Source organism: Oryx dammah, unplaced genomic scaffold (assembly GCF_014754425.2).
Source record: "Oryx dammah isolate SB20612 unplaced genomic scaffold, SCBI_Odam_1.1 HiC_scaffold_14, whole genome shotgun sequence".
Lineage (NCBI taxonomy): Eukaryota > Metazoa > Chordata > Mammalia > Artiodactyla > Bovidae > Oryx > Oryx dammah.
The window spans coordinates 38,144,670-38,164,450 of NW_024070198.1; the positions used below are offsets into that span (position 1 = coordinate 38,144,670).

General features: G+C 48.4%; 1 protein-coding gene across 1 annotated transcript; it reads right to left on the reverse strand.

The window, feature by feature from the left end:
* Window positions 1-1,913: 1,913 nt before the first annotated feature.
* On the reverse strand, window positions 1,914-18,710 carry SFXN4 (sideroflexin 4). The gene is made up of 14 exons (XM_040254847.1): window positions 18,514-18,710; window positions 16,771-16,836; window positions 15,489-15,563; window positions 14,557-14,583; window positions 14,419-14,473; window positions 13,435-13,460; window positions 11,825-11,878; window positions 11,685-11,741; window positions 11,489-11,554; window positions 10,759-10,837; window positions 9,412-9,527; window positions 6,510-6,595; window positions 3,950-4,067; window positions 1,914-2,325 (listed from the first exon to the last, which is right to left on the reverse strand). Exons 1-14 carry the CDS (start codon window positions 18,550-18,552, stop codon window positions 2,248-2,250), a joined length of 942 nt encoding a protein of 313 aa, XP_040110781.1. The 5' UTR covers window positions 18,553-18,710; the 3' UTR covers window positions 1,914-2,247.
* Window positions 18,711-19,781: the final 1,071 nt, after the last annotated feature.

The window sequence follows — 19,781 nt, forward strand, 5'->3', positions numbered from 1 at the left end:
CCACTGCAGCATGAGGGCTTCTCACTTCGGGGACTTCTTCTTGTGGAGCATGGGCTTGTAGGGCTCACAGGCTTCAGTGGTTTCAGCTTCCGGGCTCGAGAGCACAGGCTCAGTAGTTGCATGGCACGGGCTTAGTTGCTTCACAACCTGTGGGATCTTCCCAGACCAGAGATCAAACCGGTGTCCCTGGCATTGCAAGGCAGGTTCTTAACCACTGGACCCCCAGGGAAGCCCCACAGGTGTGCTCTGAGATGACTTGGGGCAGGGTGTGTTAGAAACATCCTCCACCCAGTACACAAACGTGGGTGCCTACTCTACACTGTGCCCTGTGTATCGTATCCTGGGGCTTCCTTGATGCCCACGACAATAGTTCTTACTCTCAAGATGCACTGTCTGTGGGGGCATAGGGTCAGCAATCAGGCCATGGCATGGCTGTGTGGCAAGTGCTAAGCGAGACATGAGCGCTATGGGAGCACACTGGCTGCTGCTAAGTTGCTGCTAAGTCGCTTCAGTCATTTCCGACTCTGTGCGACCCCATGGACAGCAGCCCACCAGGCTCCCCCGTCCCTGGGATTCTCCAGGCAAGAACACTGGAGTGGGTTGCCATTTCCTTCTCCAATGCATGAAAGTGAAAAGTGAAAGTGAATTCGCTCAGCTGTGTCCGACTCTTAGCAACCCCATGGACTGCAGCCTACCAGGCTCCTCCGTCCATGTGATTTTCCAGGCAAGAGTACTGGAGTGGGGTGCCATTGAGCACACTGGATGGGGCACCTAATTCAGTCCTGTGAATCCTGGAAAGCTCCCTGGAGGGAGGTGATTGACGTCCAAGTCAGACTTGAAGGCCAGGGCGAGGTTAACCTGGAGCACAGGGAGCAGTGTATGGGAAGGCTCAGAGACACTGATGGACGTCAGTCCAGAGGGAGGAGCGGGAGTGGCAGTCTTCTACCTGCCGTGGCAAGGAATTTGGACTTGATCCTGGTGTACTGGGAAGCCATTTGAGGCTTTTAAGCAGGTGTGGTTTAGAAGAGCAGGCTAGAAATGGATTGATGAGCAGTACCAGCAGGGGATGCTGTTGGACTGAGCCATGGTGGTGGCAGAAGGGGGCTGAGTTCTAGCGGCTTAACACTGTTGGCTGCTGAGTCTACGGGGTGGGGGGAGGAGGGGAGTACAGGGTGATGCCAGTGGTCCTGACTAAGCCGGTAAGCGGCAGTGCCATTTCCTGAGACTGGGAGGGAGAGATGCTCCCACATGTATGTCCGGATGGCAAAGTGCAGGGGACAGCTGGACGTGGGCCTGTTGCTCAGGGGAGAGCCAGCCCCATGACAGGCCTGCCCAGCGGGCAGTGGCCGTGTCAACAGCACTGGGGGCACGGATGACAGCAGCCTTAGCAGTGGAAGGTGGGGTGGAAAGACTGAGGGCAGAAACTCTTTGAAAAACTTTGGCTACACAGAGGAGTGTTTGTTTTTTCATGAGCCAGGTGACTCATGCAGTTGAAATGCTCCTGGGGAGAAGCAGAGGAGGGAGGCTGGAGCCAGAGCGGGCAGTGAAGGCTGCAGAGCCAGGCCCCGAGGAAACAGGCAGGGTTGGTCAGGCCCAAGCCCAGGACACCGCTGATCACGCAGGGAGGAGGGGAGGCTGGGCGTGGGTGGACGGAGGACAGCAGGCTTTGTGCCAGGAGGCCGATAGCCTTGGCTTTCACCATGGAGGGCGAGAATGAGTCATCTGCCAGGGAGGAGAAAGAAGGAGCTGGGTAGCAGCTGGCAAAGGTTTTAAGCAGCTGTCCAAACAGGAGTAAGCTGAGAAACACCATTGCTTTGGGGGTGGAAGGCCTTCACCCACTCCCCACCATTTTACCTGGAAGTGGGCTAGCAGTTTAATGCCTGAGCCTTGGGTGCATGGACCTTTCTCCTTCGTTTTCAAATACTCAACTCTAGACAAGTTTATTGGTAATTTCACAGTATCCTTTCACAGGCTGACAAACAAATAGAAAACTGAATCTTACATCACGCACACATCCCTTTAGCAACTGCACGTGGTGGCTCAGACAGGACAGCCCCCGTTTCTCTTCTTCCATCCAAGCCTGTTTAACCCGAGGCAGGACCAGTCTCGGCACGTGTCATCATAAGCCATCCTGTCGGCACAGACACCTCTGGGGTTTCCAGGACACTTCTGGCAGGGTTCTTAAAACTGAAACCTTAGAGGAAGGTTTTCACGCAGGAACCAACCAAATGCAGCTAAAATGCACACCTACACCCCTCTGTTATAGAAGAGTTCTGTTTCTTCGGTTGCTGACTGAATTTCCTTTTCAAGCTCACTGCACTGTATCTAAAAAAACAAAGTTAAATTCTTAATATGCATATTCAGGTATTTTGCCTTAGAAGTTAAAAAAGAATTTTTTTCAGGAGTTTCCAGTGCTCTAGTGGTTAGGACGTTAGGATTTGGAGCTTTCACTGCCAAGGGCCCCTGGGTTCAATCCCTGGTCGGGGAAAGAAGATCCTGCAAGCCATGTAGTGTAGCAAAAAAAGAGTTCAGAAAGCATCTGTTTCAGTCCAAGCTTTTCAGTGATGTCTAAAAAAAAATTAACCTGGAATTCACTGGCAGTTCAGTGGTTAGGACTCCAATGCAGTCACTGCTGAGGGCCTGGGTTCAATCCCTGGTCAGGGAACTAAAATCCCACACACTGTGAGGCTTACAGGATCTTAGCTCCCTGATCAAGGGCTGAGCCTGGGCTCCTTGCATTGCAAGTTCAGAGTCCTAACTACTAGACCATCGGGAAAGTCCCTTAAACACTTTCTTATGGAAATTTTCAAATATAAACAAATGCTGCAGCTCACACAATGTCTGAGGAGGTACCCTGGGCAGGGCTCTGGCAGAACCTCTCTTAGCCCCATACTCTATCTGCAAGCCACCCCAGGCAGGACAGGACCACCATTCAGCCACCTGATGCCCACCTTGGATCAACAAGTTATTTTAAACGTCCAGCAATTGCCAAGTCTTGCTTGGTGGGGGTTGGGGGTTGGGGGTGGTGATGGTGACAGCAACAAGCATTTCAGCCAAGAAATGCCGGAAATCGGTACCTACTACATCAGTAATGTCCTTGCTATCAGCAACAAGCCTTTGCAGAGGTATTATGACCTCCATCTGTCTTTAATAGAAACTAAGCCTCAGAGTTTAAGCAGATTGACCAGGGTCATGGATGAGCTGGGAATCTGAGTCCAGGCAGTCTGACTCATCACAGATTATAATATATCCTGCTCTATAGAGCAGCAGGGGCTTCCCAGGTGGCGCTAGTGGTAAAGATTCCAAGTGGTAAAGAATCTACCTGCCAATGCAGGAGACAGACTCAGGTTCGATCCTTGGGTCAGGAAGATTCCCCTGGAGTAGGAAATGGCAACCCACTCCAGTATTCTTGTCTGGGAAATCCCATAGACAGAGAAGCCTGGTGGGCTACAGTCCCTGGGGCTGCAAAGAGTCGGACATGACTAAGCACGCACAGAACAGGTGTTACTGGCTGCATGTGAGCATTTAAGATTCAACTAGGTTAAAAATTCAATCCCTCAGTCATATTAGCCATGTTTCCAGTGCTCAACAGCCAGCTGTGATGAGGGTCTACACATACTTGATAACACATACACAACGTTTCCATCATTGCAGAAAGTCCCATGGGATGGGGCGTCATATAGTATCTCATGAAGCTTTAAACTATCTCAAAGTTGTTTGTTTTTATTTTTTGAATGTCCCAGAAAAACACTTCGGATACACAGTTAAGAAAAACAGAATCCAAAACTGTGCAAGTCATCTGCAGGGTGGGATTATGCGTAAATGATGTTATTTTGTTTTATTCCTCTGTAAACTTGGCCTGATTTTCAGAGAATGAGTTATCTCACTCTGATAATGAGAAGAGAGACTTTTTTTTTTTTTTTAGAGGAAGTTGAAGTGGGACACTTACCCGTCCAATCTGCGGGAAGACACTAAAGGAGGCTGGCACCATCAGTCCCATGACGAGGATAGTACAAGAGAGCTTCAGCGTCCACAGTGTCCATGGGTTCTGCAGGAAAAACTGGGTCCTGTAAGAAAAAGGTACCAGGGCTTTTCAATTAAAAAAATTTCAAAGATGGCTTACTTAAATTTTTATTTATTGTTTTGGTCTCACCACACGGCATGCGGGGTCTCAGTTCCCCATCCTGGGATTGAACCCAGGCCACCTCCCAGGGAAGCCTGGACTCACCCACTGGGCCACCAGGGATGTCCCTTCAGGGCTTTTTTAGAGGCCCGCCCTGTGCTCAAATGGCAGGCAAATTGTTTTGTGAGCAGCCGCAGGCCCAGCCTCCATTCCTAATCACCCTGCAACGGGTGATACCAGCAGCTGCACAGATGGAGTGCTCTCTACACGTCAGGCCCGGGTCAAGCACTTCATATGCATTTGCTCAACTGCTATCCCCCAACCCTATGAGGTCTGTGTTATCATCATCTCCTTCACACCAACAAGAGGATGCAGCCACCGACTGGGTAAGGACTTTGTCTAACATCTTCAAATTCTCAAAAGTGAGAGGTCAGATTCTAGGACCTGCGCCCTCCTCCCCTGGACTGTGACATTCTGACCCTGACCTCTGAGACTGTGGGAAGAAGGTGCAAGAAGCCTAGCCTGGGAAGTCAGAGACCTGGGGTCCTGGGGTCCATCTGGGGCTCGGCCATTGACAGACCCTGTGCCCTCCGGTAAGTCACCTTCCCCTTCTGAGGCTTGAGGTTTTTCAGAGGCAAAAATGAAAGGGTTGAGTCAGAAGGGCCACTGCGGCCAGTCTGCCTTGGATACCGTCATGTGTGTGGGACGAGGTCCCTTCCAGGCACCCCCAAGGCCCACCTGGAAATGAAGACCATCTCTCCCCATCAGGCATGTGGTACCACTGTGCAGGCCTTGGAGGATGAACCTCGAGATCCCAGCTTTCCCAGAATCCCCCACACTGAGGTCAACCAGAGAGGAGCAGGGGGACCCAACCCAGCAGAAGTGCCCACACCCACCCAGCTGGATCGACCACAGGAAGTAAGAGTTGGGCAGAACACTGCTGCTTCCTGAAATGCACTCCTTGTGTGGTCCAAGCAGAGGCTTCCTAGCTCAGCAGCTCAGACAGAGCAGGCTGGGCCAGCACCGGGCAGGTGACCCCTCCTGGACCAACAGAATCCTTTCCCAGGAGTTTGTGAACTGCGTGGAAGACAATCCCTGCCCACAACCCCCCAAGGTTTGCTGTGTTTTTCTCTCTCATCCAGACACTGTGAGGACTTCCCTAGTGGTCTAGTAATTAAGGAGCCTCCCAGGTGGCGCTAGTGCTAAAGAATCCACCTGCCAATACAGGTTAGACATGAGAGATGGGTTTAGTCCTTGGGTTGGGAAGATCCCCTGGTGGAGGCCATGGCAACCCACTCCAGTACTCCACCTTCCAATGCAGGGATTGTGGGTTTGATCCCTGGTAGGGAAATTAAGGTCCCACATGCTGTGGGGTATGGCCAAAAAAAAAAAAAAGGACACTGAAGGATACGAGCTGGGAGGTGGCCACAGTCACATGTCAACGTGAGGAAGCCCATGCACAGAGGGAAAGGAGAAGAGAGGACTGTCCTGCACAAGAGTCCTGATCCGCTGCCGCAGGCCACTCCTCCCGCCCTGTTCCTGGTATCTAAACCAGCGCCTCTCCTCCTGTCCTAAGCTACTTCCTGCAAGTGGGGCCTCTCACATTAGCTGACCCTAGGCTTTCCTCCTAACAGGCCATGGCAGGGACTTCCCTGGTTGTCCAGTGGTTAAGATGCAATGCTCCTAATGCAGGGGGCCTAGGTTTGATCCGTGGTTGAGGAATTAGATCCATAAGCCACAGCCAAAAGATCCTGCATGCCACAAGTAAGAACTGGCACGGCCAAATGAATAAATATTAAAATGAATAAATAAAGGAATGGCAGTCAACTGATTCTGGGCCACTTAAGCTAATTTAGCACATGCTTGGAACGAAGACGGGAAAGAGACTTGAGTAACATCCATAGCACATGAGAGCTGGGAAAGAAAAGTGAAAAAGCGAAAGTATTAGTCACTCAGTCATGTCTGACTCTGTGACCCCATGGACTGTAGCCTGCCAGGCTCTTCTGTTCCTGGAATTCTCCAGGCAAGAATACTGGGGTGAGTTGCCAGGCCCTTCTCCAGGACCCACAAATCCTCCAAACTCATCTTTCTATCAACAGAAATGAGGAATCGAGCCTTAGCAGGTGCAGGGACACGCCCAAGGAGTAGATGTAACTGAGGACAGCCTGGGGGAGAGTCCAGGTTTGTTGGAATGTGCACATCAGGATTTCCAGACCTGCCCTAAATCAATCCTGCCATCTTAATGGTGATGAAGACTGTTTAGAAGGAAGATTCCTAAAGCACCTTCTTCCCATCCTGCTCATCAGGTTCAGTATTTGACAAATTTTATACAATTTTGATGGTCAACATGTTTATTCCTTCCCAGGGATATAAGCATACCTCTTACCTTTTAAAAAAGTATGCGAAGACTTCAGGGATAAACGCAGAGGTCCCAAACAGCACAACTCTGGATGTTGCTGTATCTTTAACGGCCTAGAGGAAATGAAAAGAAAGCAGCTTAGCACATGGAGTGGGATGATTTCCAGGGATCTTGCAACTCACGACAGAGACTGGCAAGCTGCCATTCTCCCCTCTCTGCACGTGCAAAGAGCTGGAGCAGCGCTTGACCTGCACATGTACAGAAGATGCCTGGAGTTGGTGCCTGGGGTGATCGGAGATGAGATTAACCTATCCCTGACTCCACAATGGTCTCCATCCCTCCCACCAGCCACCCCAAATAAAACATTAAGTACAAGCAGAAGCAGCTGACAGACAAATCCTTACTTAGAACCAAGTGGCAGTCCCTTGGCTGGAAAAGCTTGATTTGCCACTGAGGACATCTCCACGTTTTTCTTTCAGTCCAGGACTCTGCACACCAACCTTCCTCTCCTGAACCGCCCCCAGTTAATCCCACTCCTTCCAGTAGGGGAAGCCCAGCTCCGAGTGCACTGGCATGGCATCATGTCTGCATGTAACATGCATGAGTCTGCCTGCATGCACCCATCTTTTGCTTGTGTGATGATCAGTGTGTTATAAAATTTTATTTTGCATAAACATGTACGTATAGTCTATACCATGTTGCCATCTTTTCTATAATATACGTTACTCTCTATATTGAACCTTTAAACATATCACTGACAGTACGGGGTTACATGCACAAAATCAGGTGTATTCAAGGGCAACATTGGAGATGTTCAAGGGAAATTTTGACTATAGATGACACTTGCATTGGAACGTCAGAACCCAACCCCTGGGTAAGACACAACTCTACATGCTCAGTGCAAGATAGACAGGCACTCTGCCCACTCTGCCCTCCCCTGCAATCTATTCTGTGCACTTCTGGCCTCCTGTGACCCTGTGGCTACAGCCCATTGTCCAGGCTTCTCTGCTGTGGCCCACATGCCTGTTTTCTGCCTAGGACACTAATGCTCAGCTCATCTGATCCCCTGCAGGAATGCCCTTCCCCGACAAGAACAGAGGGCTGCAAGGAGGGTGGCTTTTAAAAATAACCTTTCAGGACTACAAGATAAAGTCACTCGACTCCAAGAAGAAAAGAGTGGTGGCTGAGCCTGGTGTGTTTCGGTGTCAGCAGGGCAAGGCCAGCCTCTCTCCATTCGTCTTGTGTGGAAGGGAGGAAATTCTAAACCAGACACCAGTCATGAGGAGACACTGTGAGACGCGAGATGGCCTGCAACTGAGTACCCAACACAGCCAGTCAAAGGAGAACAGCATGGACTAGGCTCCTGAAATCTGACCAAAGGTGCTCTATCACAATCAGATATTGCTGGTTACGCAGTTTCTGAAATTTTAGCTGAAGAAAAGAACCCTTCCGGTGACAGGGAAGTGACGAAAGAATGATCAAGCTTACGCACGGTCACAGACACTTTATTCTTAAGAGGAAGATCAGCTTTTTAAAGTAGATCATCAAACCTTTCTTTCACCCTAAATTGACCGTGTTGCAAACAAGGAAGCTCCTCTCAATAAGATGGGCTAGATAACTGGGTAGCTAGCAGGGCCTGAGGCTCCCTCCCAGTCCCTGGAGAGAAGCGATGCTGACCGGTGAGGGGGTGGGTCTCCAGAGCCCAGCAGAGCGCCCGAGAGGTGGGAGGTGCTGAAGAACAACTTGTGGATTAAGCATTTGCTCTCATGCTTCTCACCATGCCCTGCAGTTAAAATTCAGTTGAAGAAAAATGCCAACACATATCCACACACAGAGTTGTACACAAGTGGTCAGAGCGGCATCAGGGGCAACAGCCAAAAATTGGACACAATCCACATGTCCATTGCCTGAGGAGTAGACAAGCAAGACGTGGTATAGCCATACAGTGCAAGACTACTCGGCAATAAAAAGCCACGCGCTACCAGTGCATTAAAAGATGGATGAACCTCAAAAGTCAAAGAGGCCAGACACAAAAATACTGTGATTCACTTGCATGGAACTTCTAGAAAAGGTAAAACAATGAAGACATAAAGCAGATCAGTGTTTCCCTGGGGCTGGGGGTGGGAGGGGGACTGACTGGAATGGGCACCCGACAAAATTTTCAGGGTGATGAAAATGTTCTAAAATTGGACTGCGGTGGGACTTCCCTGGTGGTCCAAGGGCTAAGACTCTGTGCTCCCAGTCTTGGTCAATCCCTGGTCAAGAAACTAGATCCTACAAGCTGCAACTAAGAGTTTCTGCTCGCCGCAACTAAGACCCAGTAGAGCCAAATACTAAAAATTGAAATAATAATAAAATAAATCTCGATATATATTTGGGTTCTCTGGTAGCTCAGCTGGTAAAGAGTCCAACTGCAATGCAGGAGATCCCAGTTCGATTCCTGGGTTGGGAAGATCCGCTGGAGAAGGTGGCGCTAGTGGTTAAGAACCTGCCTGCTAAGGCAGGAGACAGAGGAGACGTGGGTTCAATCCCTGGCTCGGGAAGATCCTCTGGAAAAGGAGGGCGTGGCAACTGACTCCAGTATTCTTGCCCGGAGAATCCCACAGACAGAGGAGTCTGGTGGGCAACAGTCCATAGGGTTCCAAAAGAGCCAGACACGACTGAAGCGACTTAGCACAGCACACACTTAACGTATTTATATAAATGACTGATAGATGGTCAGATATTCCAGTGGTTCTGTTTCTCTGGAGAACCCAGATACCATTTAAACATCAGAGTGCAAATGTAAACTCTCTCTGAGCATCATGAGAAAAGACAGGTCAGAAAAGGCTGAAGGGAGATGTGAATTTGTTACCAGCTCTCAGACTGACAATTAAATTCTTTGCCCCACAGGCAGGCAGCTTACAGCTCCAAGGCGTGTATCCCCTACCTTTGTCCCAGCTTTTCTGGAATAACCTATGACATTGCCTTCCTTGTCCATGACCTCGATCCCGCGCATGGGCTCCAAACTTCGGGAGGCAATCACATTCATCCCACTGAGCTGGGCTGTGGGCGTAAAGAAGGAAACAGAGGGATGAGTGAGGGTCCAGTGAAGGGACATGTTTTCGAGGTCACGCCTCTTTCTCTGATGGGTGTGCTTTGCCGATCCATGGGTGGTCAACTGACACATATGAGGTCAGCTCTCTCCTGGGCTGTAGAGTCAGGGCCAGAACTGCTGGCCTCTCAGTCTTGGATCCTGACTGCAACCCAGCCCCAGGGCCGGACACCCTTGACGGAATTCTCAGAAAAACTCCGGGGCCCTTGAAATATGCCTGCCTTCTTTGCAAGCTGGCTTGACCTAGTTTCTATAACATAATTTCCCAGATTTTACCACTGACCTAATTCTGCCAACTCTTCAAGCTGCTTTGATTTCCAAGCCCAAATGCTGAGTGTGAATTACTGAACTTGCAGGCTGGCAAATTTAAAACAGTTGGTTGATATCTCTGTCCCTCCCTTGGAGTCAGACCACTGGTTGGATAATCCCCAAGACTACTACTTCCTCCTTGTGTAACCCTAGAAAATCTCCCTAACCGCCCCTTGCCTCAGTCTCCTCATCTGTAAATGGGGATAATATTACCTGCCCCTAAGTTGTTGTCAAGATTCAGTGAAATAATATATAGACAAGGCTTGTACAGTCTTTACAAAAAGATGGAGACGTAGAGAATGGACATCAGAGAGGGGTGGGGAGGGGGGATAAACTGGGAGACTGGGATTGCCGTACATATGCTACCATGTGTAAAACCGAGAACTAGTGGGAAGCTGCTGTGCAGCACAGGAGCTTAGCTCAGCGCTCTGTGATGACCTGGAGGGGTGGGATGGGGCGGTGGGAAGGAGGTTCAAGACGGAGCGTAAATGTGTATACACACACATACACACACATACATATAGCTGATTCACTTTGCTATACAGCAGAAACTAACAACATTGTAAAGCAATTATATTCCAATAAAAAAATTTAAAAATAATAAAATATTAATTGGAGTATAATTAATATTATAAATATAAACATATATTTATTTATGTAAATATAAATAAATAAAAAGTAATTTGTGTTTCCAGGTTTGTGTTCATCCTTTGACAACTTAAGGGGTACCTACAGAGAAAGCGTAATTTCTCAAACCAAAGATCCCCATCTGGACCTGGGGGCACCAGCAAGCTGTAAATGGTGGCTCTCACCAGCTTCCGTGAGACCCAGGGACCGGGGTATCCCTGAAGATGGATGCAGGCTCCTGCTTACCAAGAATGATGACAGGAATGACATTTCTGCTCAGAATGCTATTCATTGAAAGCCTTACTTGGAGCAAACGAGGGAATAACTAGAAAATGAGAGAGACAAATCATTATTGCATGGGACCAGCAGAGAGCTAGTGTCAGCTTAGTTCCTGTTACAGGGCAGGACCCTGCAAGTGTTTCCTCATATCTCTTGTTTTAATTCCTGCAACACTGAACTGTTCTCCCTGATCATGGAACACTTGGAGACTTAGGCTACGGAACATGTCCAGAGTCACTAAGATGTTAAGGATTTGAGCCAAGATGTGAACCCAGGCTCACCAGACTCTGAAGTCTACCTTTTCACTCATTACAGTATCCTGACATTGAAAGCAACACACAGTTTGTATAACATGTTTACAAACGTGACATTCTTTTTTTGGTCACATAGCACTGCATACGGGATTTTAGTTCCCTGACCAGGGATCAAACCTCCACCCCCTGCAGTGGAAGTTCAGAGTCTTAACCACTGGACCACCAGTGAAGTCCCCTGAATTAATTTTTTTAAGAAAGATAACAGTACTGACTCCATGCCTAGAAACTAAGAGGAAAAAAAAATCACATAATTTGGGGGTTATAGGATTAAAGGTAACTTTGATTTTCTTCTTTATGTCTTAATCGTACTTGCTAAATTCAGTTAGAACATAAAATTTTGATTCTGAGGAGTAAAAGATTTGACACATTTTAAAAATACATACGCCCAAAAAAGTTGAAGACACAATCACTCCTGCTCCTAGTAATAAGCTCTCATGTGCACGACGATCCTAGGGAAAAACAAAGGTTCATATTTAGCAAATAGCACAGTTTTACCCAGGAAAGATAATTCCAACAAACACACAAAATCGCCAAAAGAAAGACTGAAACTGCATGGCCTCTGGGCTTCGTAATACTCACATAGCTTGCATTTCCATTGACGATGTTGAAGACTGTACTGTAGGTGTAGAAGGAAGCCTATAGGAAGACAGAGGTGAACACGTCACATTTTGGTTCAAGTGCAACAAATTCAATAATTCTGAAATAGAAGGAATTGCTACCTGAGGTAAAATCATGGACTTCAGATTTTTCACAGGGAGCATTGACAGAAATAGCTGTAAAGAAAGTAAAGCAGATATAGACTACTACATATAAAATAAACAAGGACCTACTGTGTAGTACAGGGAACTATACCCAAGATCTTGTAATAACCTACAATGGAAAAGAATCTGAAAAAGAATACATATATAATGAATCACTCTGCTGTAAACCTGAAACACTGTAAATGAAGTATACTTCAATTAAAGAAAATAAAGCAGCATCAGCAGATGAATGGATAAGAAAGCTGTGGTGCATATACACAATGGAGTATTACTCAGCCATTAAAAAGAATACATTTGAATCAGTTCTAATGAGATGGATGAAACTGGAGCCGATTATACAGAGTGAAGTAAGCCAGAAAGAAAAACACCAATACAGTATACTGACACATATATACGGAATTTAGAAAGATGGTAATGATGACACTTTATGCAAGACAGCAAAAGAGACACAAATGTATAGAACGGACTTTTGGACTCTGAGGGAGAGGGAGAGGGTGGGATGATTTGGGAGAATGGCTTTGAAACATGTATACTATCATGTAAGAAACGAAGTGCCAGTCTATGTTCGATACAGGATACAGGATGCTTGGGGCTGGTGCATGGGGATGATCCAGAGAGATGATATAGGGTGGGAGGGGGATTCAGGATTGGGAACTTGTATACACCCGTGGTGGATTCATGTCAATGTATGGCAAAACCAATACAGTATTGTAAAGTAAAATAAAGTAAAAAAAATAAATAAATAAATAAATATATATATTAAAAAATATAACTGGGAAAAAATGGGTAATCTAATGTAGCATTGCCAATTTTGTTCTATAAAGACATTGATAAAAATTAATAAAAATAAAAATCAATCTAATATTTAACAACAACAAAAAAAAAAAGAAAAGAAAGCAGAGCTGAGAGTGTCTTGGGGGCAGGGAGGGAAGGCTTGTGGTACACAGAATCCCCCCAGGGAGACGTAGAACAGTCCCCAAGAATGGGGCAAGAAGCAGAAGATGCGGATGCTGGGGGCAAGTGGCCAGGGGACAGGCGGTGTTGGATGGGCCCCCATGGGCAGTGAGAGCCTGGGGGGTGCCTCACAGTGGTCCCTGTCTCCAGACATGCAATCGAGCAGGGTGGCGGAGAAGCATCATTTTAATTTATTTTAAATTAAATTTGCAGGCGGCAGAGGAGTGCTGTCACTTAGTAAGCAGGCCTCATGAGAGCCAAGGTGGACAGCCTCACTGGGGTGATTCCGGGTGCCAGGGGAGGGCCTGCCTGATTGGCGGGGGGGACTTGGGGAGAGGAGGTGACAGCCAGTAAGTGACACGGGCCTGTGCCACAGAGTATGTCCTAACTCATCAACCTCCCCCTTAGCGCTTGGCACGGGGTAGGTACTCAAAGAAAGGGTTACCTTGTGACATTGTGTATCCTCAACAGGCCCTGATGCCCGGGGGGATAAGTAGGGGTGGGGTGTGGACAAGGGTCAGAGGTGAGAGGTCCTAACCATCCATCAGGCAGTCACAGGACAGGGTCCCAGAGCTTAGGAGGATGGACGTCCTCCTGAAGGGCAGCTTACTCACCGTGGGCGCCGTGAAAGGCAGGAGAGCTGGCGAAAAAGACAAGAGGGTCAGTGACGGCAGAGAGGGTGGAAAACCGCCCACCCTGAAGCCTCTTCTCAGGCACGGGAGTCAAAGATATTTTTTATGCACTTTTCTTTCTAATAAAAATAATAACTACCTTGGAGAAGGCAATGGCACCCCACTCCAGTACTCTTGCCTGGAAAATCCCATGGACGGAGGAGCCTGGTAGGCTGCAGTCCATGGGGTCGCTAAGAGTCGAACATGACTGAGCAACTTCACTTTCACTTTTCACTTTCATGCATTGGAGAAGGAAATGGCAACCCACTCCAGTGTTCTTGCCTGGAGAATCCCAGGGACGGGGGAGCCTGGTGGGTTGCCGTCTGTGGGTCACACAGAATCGGACACAACTGAAGTGACTTAGCAGCAGCCTAAGGCAAAACTTAAAACCAGCACAGCAGAGGAAGACCTGACCAGGCTTTCTCTCATTGAGGGTAAGCGGTCACTTGTTGCCAGTCTTTCTTCATCCTTCCAGGTGAATCCAATCCATCAGTGACACTGTGACTTATAATAAGACATATGTATTTGGTCTTCATCCCTATTCCTGGCACAGGATCCTAAAACCCTTGAAATTTCCTAAGTGAGAAGGGGGATAAAGGTGAAAGGAGTGTCTCTTATTCTTTTTTTTTTTTTAATTTATTTGGCTGCACCAGGTCTTAGCTGTGGCACGCAGGATCTAGTTCCCTGGTCAAGGATTGAACCTGGGCCCCCTGCGTTGAGAGCATGGAGTCTTAGCCACTGGACCAAGTGCCTCTCATTCTTCAAAGCAAGCCCCTTTCAACCATACCTGAGATAATGTCAAGACGGTGACTTTGGGAAAACATTGAAGGATGGGGCCAGTTGCCAGGGGAACCAACCACATGACTTGGCGGGAGGCAAGGTTTTCTAAAGGTTACAAACCACTTGTGAAAATTAGAATCAACTCACCTGCAGGTCGAAAAGGACCAGGGATTAGTCTGCTATTGTCAGGATGCACTGTGGACTTCAGAAGGGTAAACACAAAGGTGAGTCTGATGTTTAGTTTTGTAATTTTAGGCTAAAAATTAGGATGGGGCTGAAACTTACTAGACTTCTCTTCCAAGCTTCTTGTATCTAAAAAGAGAAAGACCAAGAAATAGCTTTTAAAGGTGGCTCGGCAGCCAAAATAGCTCCTCTCCAGTTTCATTTCTGGTACCACCTTTGCTCCCCCTTTCAGAGAGTGGAGGGTGAACTGTTTTCTACCAAGGTGGGGGCAGAGCAGATCAAAACAAGTAAATCAAATGAATGAACTAACAAGAAGCAAAAATAAGAGCCACACAAAAATGACCAAAATATTAAAAAGCCCCCCAAGTCTGTGACCTTGGAGAGGCCAACATCTAACTCGCCCCTTGGGGGAGTCCCTGAACACAGCCAGCCTCCCCCGGCTCAGAGCGGAGCAGGCTGTGTGCAAACCATGCCATTAGCCAAGTCACTGTAACAGAGCCAGGTGTCAGTTCAGAGGCCCCAACAAGTTCTTAGAAAAACCAAGTTAAACATGTGAGCTTTCTGCAGGCTGCCTCAAGGGATTGATGTTTGTGGGCTCTGGAAAGCCCCATTTGCTGCAAGGTAGATAACAAACACTGGGCTTAAGTCTTTGGGCAGGGGCTGTAACCCCACCCCGTAACACTGCTTCTAACAGGGAGCAGATTTTGACTTCAGAGTCCTGCCAGAATTCTGGAATTTGCCATGGGGCTCAGGAGTCAGCTACAGAGAACACCCATAACAGATACTGCAACTGCCAATCTCTGTTGCACAGGAGGAACCTATGCTTTTTTCCCCTTAATACTAGTTCCTAACAGTCATATCTCATATTCACCTAGCTTAAAAGAAGGAGTCCTAACTATATTTTAAAAGCTAACCCAACTGAGTAGTGTTTATGATGACAAAATCCCACCTGAGTTCAGACCATGCAGTTGGAATTACCTGAATGCAGCCAAGCCCAGCCTTGAGCCAGGCACACCTGGGAACAAGAAACATACCCTTTTGTCCTCCAGGTCACCTCTGGATGCATCTTCATTTGTTAACAACAGTTGCCTCGATTTTTCTATTTTTTCCTACAATTAGATATAAAGAAATCAAGCAATGATCTCAACTTCAGATTTATCCACAGATTTAAGAATCACATGCTTACTAACACCTGATTTTAATTTCTTTTTTTTTTTTTTTTTGACTTCTCCAAGAGGCTTGCAGGATCTTAATTCTTGATCAGGGACTGAAGCCACACTCTCAGTATTCCACTGCATGAATATACCATTTTATATTTCTCTATTTCCCCACTGATGTGCATTCAGCTTGTTTCTTATTTTTCTCTATTATGAACAAAATGACAGGGAACATTTATTTGAGCACAAAGATGGGAGTGTCCCTGTGGATCTGGCTGAAAGTGTCATTGCTGGTCTCTCATGAAGGGTTTCTCTTCCTCTTCATCCCTCAGCCACACCTGGTTCAAACTCTCATCTTTCACTTAGACAATTGAGTCATCACCTGACATGATCATAGTCTGGGTCCCTCTGGTTACTCATCACATGGCTAAGTAAAAATCCCTCTTGTCTGAATGACACACAAGAACTGTTTGGTTCCCCTGAGTTAAAAGACCCAGTAACTGGGTGACCTGGCCCCTGTCCCCCTCCCCTCTGCTTACAGTCCTGTCTTCCCGACAGCTTCTCCCTGGCCCACCCTCTCTCCCTCCCAGCCTTCTTTTAACAGCCTCCCCCAATTCCCTGCCACAGCTTGCCCTTGGAGCCCTGGGTCAAGGTCTGTGACTAGCTTTGCTAGTCTCTCTTCCATTACCAGGGAGGTTTGTTTTGATTCCCTTTGAAACCACCAGCACCAGGCCCAGTGTTTGGTTGGTTGTTGTTTAGTTAATAAGTTGTGTCCAACTCTTTTGTGGCCCCACGGACTGTAGCCCTCCAGGCTCCTCTGACCATGGGATTTCCTAGGCAAGAATACTGGAGTGGGTTGCCAATTCCTTCTCCAGGGGATCTTCCAAACCCAGGAACTGAACCTGTGTCTCCTACACTGCAGGCAGATTGTCTACCACTGAGTCACTCACCCAGGAAGCCAGGATTTGGTACTACCTGTTAAATGGATGTCTGTTCTTATGTAGCAAACTTCCAATCTCACAAGTTCATTCACAAGGAGTAAAAACATGATAATATACATGGATTCTGCTATTTCAACTGCTTTGAAAAGGGAGATACAACCTTCACATTTCAGAATAAAACGTGAAATTCACTATTTTGAAAACAAGAAAATACTTACAATTGAAAGGACCAAATTCGTAGGATCCAACAATTCTGTCCACTGAAGAAATCTTTGAATAAAAGACTTAAGAGGGGCAGGAGCACCAGAGAGGTTAATGGCAGCAGAAAAACAAAAACAGGTAATAATAACAGTTAACATTATTTTCAGAACCTCATAGGGCCTTCTCTTTGCAGCATTTCCTAGAATCCTCACAACATCCCCATCTTGCAGGTGAAGACACTGAAGCTTCCAAGGGCTCATGAATGTACTCAAGGAAGCCCAACCAGGAAATGACCCAATGGCCTGTGCTCTTCACTTCAAATTGCTCTTGAGGATTAAAAGCCCAGACTTTAGAGTCAAATAGAGTCAAATGTTCACTCCCCACATATCACCTTGAAGCACTGCCTAGAAAGGTCTTAGAATCTGTTTCTTCACACCCCTCGGGTGATTATAAGGCTTGAGTGTGTGCTATGCCATCTCGTTGCAACCCTATGGACTGTAGCCTGCCAGGCTCCTCTGTCCATGGGATTCTCCAGGCAAGAATACTGGAGTGGGTTGCCATTTCCTCTTCCAGGGAATCTTTGCGACCCGGGGATTGAACCAGAGTCTCCTGCACTGCAGCGGATTCTCTACCAGAGTCACCTGGAAAGCCTGGTTATAAGGCTTAACTCCAGTCATAAAGAACTGAACTCTCCAGTGAAGGCTGAATAAAGGCAGTTTGGTTCACATATGGAGAAAGGAGGCTTGGTTTGCTTCCCAAAGCCCACAGAATTTGCAGTGACTCCGGAGACCTGCCTCTGCTAGGAGTCCCTGGTGGCTCAGAGGTTGAAGTGTCTGCTTGGAATGCAGGAGACCTGGGTTTGATCCCCTAGGGAAGGAAAATGGCATGGAGCGAGGAGCCTGGCTACAGTCCATGGGGTCACAAAGAGTCGGACACGACTGAGCGACTTCACTTTCACTTCCTGCTAGGCCAACTTGAGTTCCTTGTCCTTGACTTTCCCACCTAAGAGAACAGAGCTAAGCTCTACTCTAGGTCAAGGATGAATGAGAACACTCTAGAAACGTGCTGTCCAATTAACCACATGTGGCCAGGCCAATTTGAGATGTGCTGTATGTGGAAACCATACACAAAAGACTTCTAGAGAAAAGGATGTAAGAAATCGCATTCATAATTTTTTATATCGATTACATGTTGAAATGTTAATATTTTGTTTCTACTGGGCTAAATGCAATATATTATTAAAATTACAAGGTAAAAAGTCATATATATTTTTTTAATGTGACTACTAGAAAATTTGGAATTACCCACGTGGCTCCATCCTATTTCTATTGGACAGCGCCTCCGGGCCACTGCCTGCAGGCGGGGCTTCCCGCAGCCCATAATCTCACGGTCCGGTGGCTGAGCCTATAGACTCCTGGGGAGGACCTGTTTTTGTTCTTCTCCAACCTGGTGCTCAGCAATAGCCTGGGCAGCAGAAGCAGACCCCTGAGGGGTGGGGAGTGACTCCTGGTTCGTGCGATCTGCAGGGTGACACTGTGTTACCCTCCCTAGCCAAGTCTGCGGCAGAGGCGACGCACGCTAACCGTTGTGGCCGTCGGCATCCTGCAAGCCTGGCTTTCCCTTCCCCTCCCCGGGGTCTGAGAAGGGAAGGCGGGTGCTGCGACCACGTGGCCTGCTCAAGGTCACGGCGGCCAGCGGCGACTCCAGGCCGCGCGGCCCGCGCCCTCCCCGCCCCCAGCTGCGCCGGGCCCGGGCCGTACTTGGCGTTCGGTGATCCAGAAGCGCACGTTGGGCTCCATGCGGGCGGCGGCGCCGCTGCACCCTGGGAGCCGCCCGGCCTCCGGGCGCTTCTTCCTCCTCTTCCGGGCTCCTCTTCCTGGGACCTTAAGAGCTACCAGGAAAGGCCGCGGCTGCCGGGCCTGGCGGGGAGGAGGAGCCCGGCGGCGAGCCCCGCCCCGGGCGCGCGCGCGTCCCCTATCCCGGCTCCCGGCTCCCAGGCCCGCGCGCCCTCGGCCCCTCAGTACCGCGTGCGCTCTGTTCCCGCTCCTGGGTTCCTGCACCCCTGCTGTTGCCTGGAGCCCACCTCCCTCATAGGTCAGGTCTTCCCAACCTTGTTCCTTACTTTCAGGTAGGCTGGCCGCCTCCAGGCCTAGACGGGGCACCTATGTAACCCCCATATCACGGGACCTACAGCGAAGATCCGATCAGGGGCGCTTGGCACCTTCCACAGCCTCACCCTGCACTCCTGCAGCGTCTGACCGTCTCGAGCACAGGTTTTTTTACCCTCGGAAATCTCTTTGATTGCACGGGATGTAGGGTAGGACTACATAATTTGTGCGGCCCAGTGGTACCTCTTTTTCGAATTTTCAGAAGTCAACTTGAGAGCATTAAACCAAGCCCCGGAGCCCTTCTAGGTTCCCTAGCCCTGCCTCCCAGGCAGTGTCTCTGCCCAAGGGCTTTCCCCTTGCTCTGGGGCAAATCCAGTTTCCTCTGTTGAACTTGAGAACAGGTAAAGTGACGTGAAGTCGCTCAGTCGTGTCCGACTCTTTGCGACCCCATGGACGGTAGCCTACCAGTCTCCTCCGTCCATGGGATTTTCCAGGCAAGAGGGCAGGTAGAGACACTTGTGGAGGAAAATGTGCCTTCCTTCTGCCTCCATCCACTTCCGCAGCACTGGGGTGTGTGAGGGTTATGTGTGTTTGTGGAAGGCTGGATGTTGAGGGTGTTCAGGGGGCTCCTTAGGAGTCTTAGGTTAGGGACCTGGTGCCATGGAATACTTGGTTGTGTGACCCTGGTCAAGTCAGTATCTTCAAGGCTACTTTCTCATCTGTAAAATGATGACAATAATTTTATCCGTTGTGTTTTTGTTGTCGGTCCAGTGAGATAAGACATGTGAAAGCCCTAACAGTGCTGGGTCCATAGGACGTGCTCAGTCTGGACCACTTGCAGCCAGTTGGCCTTTGCCCTCCCTTTGACTTCCCCTCCTGGAATATGAGAGTAGTTCATGGTTTTCTTCAGGCCCGTGTGC